This window comes from Suncus etruscus, chromosome 7 (genome assembly GCF_024139225.1).
Source record: "Suncus etruscus isolate mSunEtr1 chromosome 7, mSunEtr1.pri.cur, whole genome shotgun sequence".
NCBI classification, from domain to species: domain Eukaryota; kingdom Metazoa; phylum Chordata; class Mammalia; order Eulipotyphla; family Soricidae; genus Suncus; species Suncus etruscus.
The window spans coordinates 26,520,400-26,532,954 of NC_064854.1; the positions used below are offsets into that span (position 1 = coordinate 26,520,400).

Below are 12,555 nucleotides of genomic sequence, written 5' to 3' on the forward strand. Positions count from 1 at the left end.
GCTCAGGACAGAATCTGGTCTGGTGGGTATGTCCTAATCTCTTCCTTAGTGTTTGTGAAGAGTCTTCTAGTCTTGAAGGGGTTTTGAGCTTCAGGAAGACAGTTCCTTTGGAATAAATGCCTTTGCATAGCTTTACTTCTATAGTCTTACTTACATTGGTATTTGTTGACATTGAGATTTTTGTGAAAAAGATGGTTTTGGCAAAATATGCTAGATAGGATGCCTGATCCTGATTTTTGAAGATGTAACATTATAAAATTCATACCCATAAATCATAGAAGGATTATCGTTTAGTTCTTGGTTTGTGTTTTTCCCCCCTCAGACTTGCTACATTTGTGATGAACAAGGAAGAGAAAGCAAAGCAGCCACTGGCGCTTGCATGACTTGTAATAAGCATGGATGCCGGCAGGCTTTCCACGTGACGTGGTGAGTGTTTCTGTCACTGCACAGACTGAAACCGGGAATTAGTTTAAGTTAAAGACTTTGTTAGAAAAAAAAGGCTTTGGGGGCTGGTGAGGTGGCGCTAGAGGTAAGGTGTCTGCCTTGCAAGTGATAGCCAAGGAAGGACCGTGGTTCATCCCCCAGCGTCCCATATGGTCCCCCCAAGTCAGGGGCGGTTTCTGAGCGCTTAGCCAGGAGTAACCCCTGAACATCAAGTGGGTGTGGCCGAAAAAAACAAAAAAAAAAAGAAAAGAAAGAAAAAAAGAAAAAAAAGACTTTGTTAGATACCCAAATATTATTTTCAGCAAGTTTTTGTGAGGCATTTTATTTAGAATTTCCTATTTAGATTCAGTAGAATTCTGTTAATTGGTTGTATTCACTAGATTTGGAATTTTCAGCAGGTGAGCCCTGGTTCCAGTGTGTTACTCATGTTCATTTTTTTTTTTTTTTGGTATCAGTTCCCTGCCCTTTGAATTGTTAGTGGGGAAAGAAAGAACTATAGTCATTGATGGGATCTGTTGGGTGTGTCCTGTCCAAGTAAAAGGTAATAATAGTTAGTGTGATTACAATGACGCTAGTACTCTCTTGTTTTTGGTGTTTCAAGGGAAGAAAAAGCGGCATCATGTCAGTGTTCTTTGGTTTTGGCTTTTTGGGCCACACCTAGCGGTGCTCAGAGCTCTCCACTCCGGAAGTAATCCTGGTGGGCTCAGTGGTTCATATAGAATTCAAACTGGGTCAGCTGTGTTCAAGGCTATACTTTTGCTCTGGCCCTTGTCAGTATTATGAGCTCTCTTTTTTGGGGTGTGTATGTGTGTGTGATCACACTTTATAGTACTCAGGGGCCACTACTGGTTGTGGTGTCAGGGATTAAACCAGGGTTTGCCCATGGATTGCAATTGCCTTATTTGGGCTACTCTTGGAGGAGGACCTCACTTCTGGGCTCTGTGCTTGGGGACTGTTCCCATGGTGCTGGGTGCTAAGGGAGCATTATGGTACTAGGGATCTCTGAACCTGGACTGATCGTAGGTGATGTATATTGTTAAAAATAGAAGTAATAGGGCTGGAGAGAAGTTACAGGGCTTCAGGTGCTTGTCTTGCATGAAACATGCAACATAGGATCCCTATAGTACTGTCTGGAGTGACCCCCAGACAGAAATAGACTAGCCCCAAGTCTTGCCAGCTGACTCCCTACCCCATATTTTGGATTGCATTTTTTTAAATTTTATTTTATTTTTGGTTTTTGGGTCACACCGGAAGCACTCAGGGGTTACTCCTGGCTCTACACTCAGAAATCACTCCTGGCAGGCCCGGGGGACCATATGGGACGCCAGAATTCGAACCAGCGACCTGCATGCAAGGCAAACGCCTTACCTCCACACTATCTCTCTGGCCCGAATTGCATTTTTATTATACGAGTTATGATTCTTTTTTTAAGCTCTTTTTTTTTTTGGTCTCCCTTCCCTCTCAGTGCCACAGTACTGTGTTGTATTATCTTGAACCATTTGTCGTTGCCAAATTGTTTTGGCAGGGAGTGAATGACATTTTTTTAGTAGACATAACAAATGCTATTTGTAATGCCATTTCAGTCCCTTAGAAGCATGTGTGGAAATCCTCTTTGTTATATTTACTTATAAGGTGATACAGATTAAAAAAATTAAGATGAAGTAATAGTTATTGGGAGTGATCTTAAAAGAAAGCATGTTTTGATATAGTAGAATGCCTTTGTATTAAAAGATGGAGGAAAAATAATAAATGTAACTCAAAAAAATTAGTTGATGATTGGGAGTGAAATATACTTCAACAGAGTAAAACTTTTATTTCTCCTTTGTCCCAGGGGAAAAAAAAATTATTGGTCCCATTCAGGGGCGCTTACTCCTGGAATGAACCCCGGGTTCATTCCTGGTGGGGCTCAGGGAACCTTATTGGTGCTGGGGATTGAACCCGGGTCGGTGATGTCCAAGGCAAATACCTACGTGACTGTATTATGGCTTCGGCCCTGTTGCAAGAAATTTTCATGCATATATACATGCTTGGAAGTGAATTTTACTTGGGTTATACATGTACACACATACCATATAATTTGAATTTTATTCATATACCTGGCTTTTGTTTTCAGTGCTCAATTTGCTGGACTACTTTGTGAAGAAGAAGGTAATGGTGCAGATAATGTCCAATACTGTGGCTACTGTAAATACCATTTTAGTAAGCTGGTAAGAATTTGTCTTGATTTAATATTTAAACAATAATTAATTTTGAAAATTGAGTTGACATTTCTCAAAAAAGGTATGATAGAACATCCTTCCCCCATGTTTCTTAAGATTGCTTAGCATGTCCTTTAATAAAGAAAATGAAGAGATCTGATAATGTAATTTTAAGGTTAAAATTCTCATATGTGTGACTTCTAAAATAGTCTAATTTAGAACATATATTAACATTTAAAGTACTTCTATACATTTTAAAAAGCAAATAGTAAAGAGCTGTAATTTTGTATTTTTAGTTAAATTGGTTTTTTACATTATGCATTTTCTATTTCTTTTTTTTTTTTTTTTTTTTTGTGGTTTTTGGGTCACACCCGGCAGTGCTCAGGGGTTATTTCTGGCTCCAGGCTCAGAAATTGCTCCTGGCAGGCACGGGGGACCATATGGGGTGCCGGGATTTGAACCGATGACCTCCTGCATGAAAGGCAAACGCCTTACCTCCATGCTATCTCTCCGGCCCCGCATTTTCTATTTCTTACGGCTTGTTTCTTTTCTTGATGTTACTATTTATTTTTGTTCACTAGAAGATAGCAAAACTGAAATAAGAACCTTTTTTCGTTTGTTTGTTTTGTGGCCATACCTGGCCATGTTCAGGGGGTTATTCTTGACTCTGCATTCAGGAATCTCTCCTGGCAGGCTCAGGGGACCATATGGGATGCTGGGGATCAAACCCCGGTCAGCTGTGTGTTCGGCAAGAAACACATCTACTCGCTGTTCTATCCCAGCCCCTGAAGTAAGAACTGTTTCCTGTTATTATTACTTCTTGGTTAAATTTTTTCGGGGGTGGGTGGGGACATCCAATGGTGCTCAGGGTTTACTCCTGACTGCACTCAAGGATCACTTCTGACAGCGCTTGGGGTACCATCTGTGATACCATGAAATGAACCTATGCCAGCCATCTATAGAGTGCAATTTCCCTCCCTGCCTGCTGTATTCTGGCCCCTGGCTACAAATTTTGAGAAATCTTTTTCCTCCCTTCCTGTATTTTTCCTTTGGGGAGATACGCTTGAGGCTTAGGTTCACAATGCTTGAATTTGGTGGTGAGCTGGGAGCTACTGGGGCTACATCTGCTAGTTCCCAGGGTGCCAAGTGTCTTGGGAGTCCCACCAACTCAGGGTATCATCACTCACGTATGACCGGGATGTGCTGTACAACATAAGTGACAACACCTCAAAGAAAATATATTCATATTTCAGTTTTGGGGTATATTATATTTGTCAATGTTTGCTATATAACAGAAAGCAAGGATTATTGAGTTAATATTTAATTTATTCTGTGTCTATGTTCCTTTAAAGGAGCAATAGTTCTTGAATGTCCTAAGTTTGTATTCTTATTTTTTGTATACTTGTATACTGAACGTTTAAGGCTTCTTAATATTCTTTTAGTTTTTGAATTTGTTTTAAAAGTGATAACTGTTTCCTTATATGATCCAGGACTATTTTTATTCATTCATCAAATTAAAAAAATGGCTAATAACATGAGAAGGCCTTTAAAAAAACATGAAATGAGCAGCTTATGTTTCTAATCTGCTTTCTGCATTTAAAATATTAGAGAGAAGAGAGGATTGTTGGAATTTTGGAGACAGTGAAGTGGAAAATTTGATTTCTTGATGTTAAAAGCATTTTGTAATCTTCATTTTCTAAATGATCTATGAAAGAATGAAACTGGGTTTTGAAGTTTGTATGGATAGTTTTCTTGTTGATAGTTACTGGTGGTCATCCTGTTTTCTAGTTAGGAAAAATGTTTATTCAACATCTGCATGAAAGTTGACCATTTTTAATTATATTTGTTTTGTTTAAACTAATTATGTCATCACCAAGTTTTAAACATCTTACCTCTTACAGTATTCTTCAGTATATCATTGCATATTTTAAAATAAATGCCTAATACTTTTAGTAATGCTTTGAAAAAATGCATGGGCCTGACATTTTCTTTAATTTTTTTCTTAACCTGGAGCTATGTTTTTTGAAAACTGTGCCTTAAAACGCAAATTATCAGATTAAAAGGCTTCTTGCTTTTCCCAGTGGCATAAAGTAACTATGGGTTTACTTTTCTTTTCTTCTAGTCTTGGTATCCTTCTTCAATAAAGCATTCTCAATTTTTGTCTTAAATTTTATTTTTCTTTAAAGTAGAAAATTAGCCTTGAAAACATAATTATTTTCTTTAGTGCGGTTTTATGCTAAAGTGACTTGTAAGCCACTGGTCATAGCAAAATTTAATCTACTTTCACATTTAAATAAATTTATAAAAATATGGCATTAATATCAAATTTAGGATTAGATGTTCCTTTATAACCAAAGACAACATATGAGTAGTGTTTACATCAGACTATATATAAAGTCGACTTTTCAAAAGCCTCATTTCAGCATCATTCACACATGACTTAGTTTAAGCCAAAAAGATTATTACAAGTTTTATATACATATACATATATGTATATATATTTTCTTTTGTAGAAAAAGAGCAAACGGGGATCTAATAGGTCATATGATCAAAGTTTAAGTGATTCCTCCTCTCACTCTCAGGATAAACATCATGAGAAAGAGAAAAAAGTAAGTGGATTTGTTGTTGCTAAGTATACGTAGTAAGCACATCTACTGAATAGAATTTTTTCCTTTTTTAGATAAAATTAATTTCTTGATACTTTAATGGACACATTGAAATATAGACCAATTTTGAGTAGCAGAAGAGTCTTGAGTCAAAGAGTAGGTATAAAATAATGCCATATTTGAATTTGATCATATCCATTTCACTGGAAAATTTTATGATTGAAAAGCATAACGGATTTCTTGAATTTGTTATTGTGGTCATCTTGTGAAATCTCTGGGTGACTGCCAATAATAGTTTGTTGCTGTCTGTTATGTAATTATTTCCCATCAACTAAAATTTCACCAATCATTCTCCTTTATTAAAGACTAGTCATAAAATTCTATACTTTCTTCTCTGGTATCCCTCTGTTCTGTCATCCCCAGAGATGCTGGTGATTTATTATTATTATTCTTTTTTGTTTGTTTTGTTTTTGAGTCACACCCTGCATTGCTCAGGGGTTACTCCTGGCTCCATGCTCAGAAGTCTCCTGGCAGGCACGGTGGACTATACGGATATAAGATTCAAACCACCTTCTGTTCGAATCAGCTGTGTGCAAGGCAAACGCCTTGCCACTGTCCTATCTCTCCGGCCCCTGTTATATTCTTTTATGTCTAAATGTAACACTGAAAAATCTTCTCTTTTTATTAAAACACTAAATGCTTGCCTAACACTAATCAGTTTTCTGACTTGCCTGATTTTTCTTATATTTTAGTCATATTAAAGGGTATGAATAATTTTTAATAAGCTAAGTATCTGTATCCTTAGTACAGCCATAGAATCATTCGTAAGTCATATTGCAAATATATGAAAAGGGGATGCATCTCTGGATTTTTTTTTTTTTTAAGATATACTGCAAAAGGTGTCTTTAATCAGAAAAAAAATGAGGGCTGGAGTGATAGAGGGGCGGATAGGGCCCTTGTCTTGCATGCAGCCGATTTAAGTTTGATCTGTGGCATTTCATATGGTGCCCTAGAGCACCAATAGGAGCAATTCCTGAATGCAGAGTATGGTGTGTGGCCCCAAAATTAATTAGCAAGGAGCGATTTCTGAGTGCATAGCCAGGAGAAACTCCTGAGTGTCACCTGGTGTGGCCGGGGAGAAAAAAAGTAGATAATTTAACATTTCACATTTAGGATTTAGTATTTGGGAAGGTGGTTGAAATGTACTGTTAAAAATAATAGAGCTTCGGGCCCGGAGAGATAGCACAGTGGCGTTTGCCTTGCAAGCAGCCAATCCAGGACCAAAGGTGGTTGGTTCGATTCCCGGTGTCCCATATGGTCCCCCGTGCCTGCCAGGAACTATTTCTGAGCAGACAGCCAGGAGTAACCCCTGAGCAATGCCGGGTGTGGCCCAAAAAATCCCAAAAAATAGAAATAAAAATAAAAATAGAGCTTCTAGTGAATTTATTAGAGCTTCTAGTGAATTTATTGTGTCTTATTTCAAGGTGAACATTTCAAAAGCTTAGATGTTTAGTTTTATTTTTACTTGAGTGAGATGATGGTCAATTTTTATATGTACCTTTAGAGCAATTGTGAGGTTTCTGTGTATTTGTGTGTAGTTAGTGTCAATATTGCACTTTTTTGGGGGGCGGGGGCTGCAGTTTTAGTCACACTCAGTGGTGCTCAAGGGTTACTCCTGGCTCTGCACTCAGAAATCGTTCCTGGCTTGGGGGACCATATGGTACACCGGGGGATCGAACTGAGATCCAGGGCCTTTTGCGTCAGCCGCATGCAAGGTAAACGCCCTATTGCTGTGCCATTGCTCTGGCCTCAGGATTTAGTATTTTTAAAATAATGTATACTTTTATCTTTTGACTTCAGACCATAATGGGGGGTGCTCAGGGCACACACTTGGCACTGTGCTTGGTAAGCTCCTTACCTGCTAGAGACTCTAGCTGCGTGCCCTGGTATGTATTTTAAAGGGAACCAAAATTACATATCTTATATGGCACATATAGGAAGAGTTCAATTCCATTCTGCAATTGTTTGAGGATTCCTAATGTTCATTATAAAATAGATTTTTCTTTTTTTTGAAAAAGGACAGTGTGTACTGGCAGAAGGTCTGCTAGTAGGCAGAGGAGACAGAACTGGTTAGGACGGGGCGAGGCACCTCTCAGCTGGCTGGTCTCTTGGTGAAGCTCCCACTTCACAATGGATCTGGCCCAAGACCGAGTTGTAGATCATTATTTAAGATTTTGGGTTTATTTTGTTGTGATGACTCATACTAATTCATTTGATTCCTAGACTCTTCCCTTTCTTAACTAGTGCATACTGTTTTAAAACCAAGTTTACTCTGAATGAAAGTGCTGTCTTCGGAGATGCTTTCAGTACTAACTAGTTATACCAGTTATACTAGTTATAAATCTGTTTGCTCCTTAATTCAGCGACAGGTAGTTACCTTTGCCCTCTTTTATTTTATTTTATTTTTTTTTGGTTTTTGGGCCACACCCGGTGACGCTCATTTTAAAGATCTATTATTTATTGTTGCTTAACAGAAAAGGAGCTGTTGCCAGTGAAAACATTCTTGGGGGGTAATAAATGAAGGTTGAGAGATACTTTACTTTTTTTTTTTTTTAATGGGCCATATTTGTCTTGGCTCAGGGGTTACTCCTGACTCTGTGTTCAGAAATTACTCCTGGCAAGCTCAGAGACCATATGGGACACCAGGGATTGAACCTGTGTGCAAGGCAAATGCCCTACCTGCTGTGCTATTGCTCTGGCCCCAAGAGATGTATTTTATTTCTCGTTTTAGGGTTGGCTATTTTTAGGATTTCTTTTTTTTATTTTTTTTTTATTTTTGGGCCACACCCGGTAATGCTCAGGGGTTACTCCTGGCTATGTGCTCAGAAGTAGCTCCTGGCTTGGGGGACCATATGGGACACTGGGGGATCGAACCGCGGTCCGTCCAAGGCTAGCGCAGGCAAGGCAGGCACCTTACCTTTAGCGCCACCGCCCGGCCCTATTTTTAGGATTTCTTAACTGTGGTAGCCAAGTGTGCTGCTCTGATGCCTCTCATACCAATGGAACATTGTGTTAATAATTTTTTTCTTAGCTGCTTTGTTTTGAGACCATACCTGATGATACCCCCAAAACAGACTAAGCACATGCCCCTGAATTCTCTGGTCTCCAACAAGTTAGTTACCTATATTTTCCATTTTTGGGCCACAGCTGGTGGTGTTTCAGGGGTAACTCCTGGGTCTGTGCTTATAATACACTCCTGGCAGCTCAGAGGACCATATACCAGAGATTGAACCAGGGTCATCTGTGTGCAAAGCAAATGCCCTACCTGCTGTGCTATTACTCTGGCCCCATATTTTAAATTATTTTTAATTTTTTGGTTTTGGGGCTGCACCCAAGCAATGCTCAGGGGTTATTCTTGGATCTACACTCAGGATACACTCCTGGTGGTGCTTAGGGGATCATATGGGATGCTGAGATTTGAGCTTGGGTTGGCTGTATGAAAGCAAGTGCATGCATGCTATGTTATCTCTTCAGCTCCTAGTTGTATTTTTTTTTTTTTTTTTTTTTGGTTTTTGGGCCATACCCGGCGGCGCTCAGGGGTTACTCCTGGCTGTCTGCTCAGAAATAGCTCCTGGCAGGCACGGGGGACCATATGGGACACCGGGATTCGAACCAACCACCTTTGGTCCTGGATCGGCTGCTTGCAAGGCAAACGCCACTGTGCTATATCTCCGGGCCCTCCTAGTTGTATTTTACTTCATTTTTTTTGGCCACACCTGGTATTGCTCAGAGCTTCATTCTGGCTCTACACTCAGGAAATATTCCAGGTAGACTTGGGGAACTTACGGGATTCCAGGGATCAAATAGGGACTGACTGCATGCAAACAAACTACTGTACAGCGGTGATTCTGCTTGGTTTTTGTTTATTTGTAAACTTGAAAGTAAAAGGAAGAGGCCGAGAGTTAGTTCAGTAGGCTTAGGATGTGCTGCTTCATATTTGGTTTTGGTTTTGTTCTGTTCTTAGCTCACTGTTGTCCCTGGGGGTTCTTGGAAGTGCCCCTTGAGTCATAGCAGGAATAGCCCCTGCACCCTCAGGGGAATGGCTCCCAAACAAAAAGTCTGTAAAGGTCTAGAGCTCCAGAGCTATAGCATAGTAGGAGTGTCTTTGCCTTGCACACATCCAAACCAGGCTTTTATTTTTCCATCTCCAGCATCTCACAATGGTCCTCTGAACACTGCTAGGGGTAATTCCTTAGCACAGAGCCAGGAATAACCTTTGAACATCTTTGGGTGTTACTCCAAATTTAAAATAAAAACACTGGGATTGGAGAGAGTGTGCAGTGGGCAAAGTACTTGTTTCGCCTGTGGCCAATCTAGGTTTAACCATATTTGGTCTCCTAAGGACTACTACTAGGTGTGATCACAGCATGGAGTTAGGTAAGCCCTGAGCAGGGCTGGGTATGGGTAATGTGCATGTGCTACTCCATGCCTCCATAGACTAGCCAAGAATGGAATGGGTAAAGAAAAATATATGGGACCTGAGAGATAGCACAGTGGCGTTTGCCTTGCAAGTAGCCGATCCAGGACCTAAGGTGGTTGGTTCGAATCCCGGCATCCCATATGGTCCCCATGCCTGCCAGGAGCTATTTCTGAGCAGATAGCCAGGAGTAACCCCTGAGAGTTGCCAGGTGTGGCCCAAAAACCAAAAAAAAAAAAAAAAAAAAAAAAAAAAAGAAAGAAAGAAAGAAAAATATGTATAATGGAGTTTGCACAACTTCTTCTGCAGGGTGCCTTATCTTGCAAGACTGAAACTGCAGGCGTTAAACAGTGACCCTCTCCTCCTTTCCTACCTGCCCAGGCCCTGGGAAACATTCTTGTGCTGCTCTTTCTAGTAATTTGACTGCTTGACTTTTGGGGGGGGGTGTTGGTTTTTGGGTCACACCCAGCAGCGCTGGCTCTGCGCTCAGAAATGACTCCTGGTAGGCTCCGGGGACCAAATAGGATGCCAGTATTCGAACCACTGTCTGTCCTGAATCAGCTGTGTGCAAGGCAAACGCCCTACTGCTGTGCTATCTCTCCAGCCTAAAGTTGGACTTCTGATGTTTCCATTTAGTTTTAACACTTCAGAGCAAAGTTGTGGTATCAGAACCTGGAATTACTTTTTTTTTTTGGTTTTGAAGTCACACTTGATGACACTCTGATTACTCCTGGCTCTGCACTTAGAAATTATTTCTGGCAGGCTCAGGGGACCATATGGGATGCCAGAGATTGAACCTCGCTCTTTCGCTTGTGAGGCAAATGCCCTGCTCTTTGTGCTACTCCAGCTCCAGAACTTTGAATTATTTCTGTCAGAGATAATGACTTATTCATTTTTCAGTAAATCTGGGAGAACATTTATTCTGAATTTCTGTTCCATCACTTCTAGGTTTGGGGACAGTAGAATTTAACGCTTGGTGAATGATAATCAGACACTTTTCTGCAAAAGTGTGGTGCAGGCTTTAAATTGCCATTTATAAAGTGTACATCAAACTATTTGGTATTTTAGCTTGCTACCTAGGAATGTAACAAACAATATTTTCGGTTGGTAACGGATAAAGGAGCTGAAGTCATTAATGTGACTTAGGGGCTGAAGAGAGTCCAGTGGATAGGGTGCTTGCCCTGCACAGGCTGACCTGGGTTTGTTCCCAGGTTTGTTCTCACCAACAGAGATCCCGAGCACAGAGCCAGGAGTGCAGTTGGGTGTGAGTACAATTGGGAGTGGGGCTGTCACCCCTCCATCTCCCCTGGGCTAGAGAGAAAATGTAGAGGTTTAGGTACCTGCCTTATGTACAGTACAGCCAACCCTGATTTCATCCCTGATGCCTTGAGCGGAGCTAGGAAATAATCCCCGTTACTGCCAGATGTGGTTCTACCTCTCTCTAAGAAACAAAACAACCGAATAACTTCTGCTAGCATTACTACTATTAAATTAATTACTTTGCTATTGGGATCACTCAGTGCTGGAGATGGGTTGGACTCAGCTCGCCGAGCTGTCTCTGCTCCTCCTAGTGTCTGTCCTCGTGTTAGCCTTGGATACACATCACATTGTCTGTGTATAGGGAATGGGCTCCCAGGTGTAAGTATTCATAAACATTTAAAATTACTGAATGTATAAAAAGATTTCCTCTTTACTGTTTGCATATCTGGACTAATTTAAGTTTCAATGGGGTTTTACTTGTATTCATGTTTAGAAATATAAAGAAAAGGACAAACACAAACAAAAACACAAGAAGCAGCCGGAACCAGCACCTGCCTTGGTTCCATCCTTGACCGTTACTACAGAAAAAGTAAGTTTGTTATTCATTATGTGCTAATTTTTGCCTGTAAGAAGGATTTCTACTCCCAGCTTCCTTGTGCTCTAACTTCTTTGTTTTCTTACCCTGTATTAAGCATTTTACAATTTTTGTTCCTTAGTCCTCTTCTGGCTACAGTTCTGAAGAATGTTCAGTAAGAACAATTTGGGGGCAATTGTTCTGAAATCTAAAATTGTGATTAGGATTTTACCCTGGGAGGCCTCCCTATGACTTTGTTGTGGTTGGGAAGCCAGAGTGTCTCAGAAGTGCTCTGAGGACCACTCCTGGCAATATTCAGCCTTGCTGAATGGACTTGGGAGACTGGTGCCAGTCCTGCCTCCTACATCCAAGGCACACACCCCATCCTTTTTAGTTATCTTCCTGGCCCCTCACTGCTAAATAGTTTGAGGTTATTGGCCATGTCTTTAACTTCGTGTTTGGGCATGTGCCTTGAATTCTAGGGTTCTGAGTTCATTCCAAGCACACTGCTTCTTCCTTGCTAAAAGATAATTATCATGTGGTTATCATAAAAATGAACAGCGGTTTGGAGGTGGTTGGAATAAAGGTAGGGGTAAGTACCATAGAAGATGAAGCCAGGCTAAGTCATCATAGGACTTAGTATTTATATTTGTTGATTTGTTTTGGGGCCACACCCAGCAGCCCTCAGGAGTTACTCCTGGCTCTGCTCTCAGAAATCACTCCTGGAAGGCTTGGGGGTGGGGGTGGGGATACTCTATGGAACGTCAAGGATTGAACCTGGCTGGCTGCATGCAAGGCAAACGCCCTACTGCTGTGCTCTTGCTCTGGCCCTATGTTTTTTATTGTTTGAATGAAATCTATTCCTGTGTTCTGAACTAAGAGATGTAAAACAGTATGATTGAGGCTTTGGATAGGCTTCTGACTGCTATGAAATAGCAAAGATAGGGTCAGAAATAAAAGTAGAGGTTTATTAGGTTGTTGGAATAACCAGAGATA

The 12,555-nt window shown here is 40.6% G+C and overlaps 1 protein-coding gene across 3 annotated transcripts in view; it reads left to right on the plus strand.

Moving 5' to 3' along the window:
• The window catches only part of MLLT10 (MLLT10 histone lysine methyltransferase DOT1L cofactor), a 113,906-nt gene that overhangs the window by 41,928 nt on the left and 59,423 nt on the right, over positions 1 to 12,555 (plus strand). For 2 of the 3 annotated variants that reach the window (XM_049777753.1, XM_049777754.1), the window contains exons 6-9: positions 323 to 426; positions 2,558 to 2,651; positions 5,156 to 5,251; positions 11,479 to 11,574. In XM_049777753.1, the coding sequence (XP_049633710.1) occupies positions 323 to 426; positions 2,558 to 2,651; positions 5,156 to 5,251; positions 11,479 to 11,574 (390 nt within the window). The remainder of the gene's footprint in view (positions 1 to 322; positions 427 to 2,557; positions 2,652 to 5,155; positions 5,252 to 11,478; positions 11,575 to 12,555) is intronic. The other variant, XM_049777755.1, reaches the window with a different exon arrangement.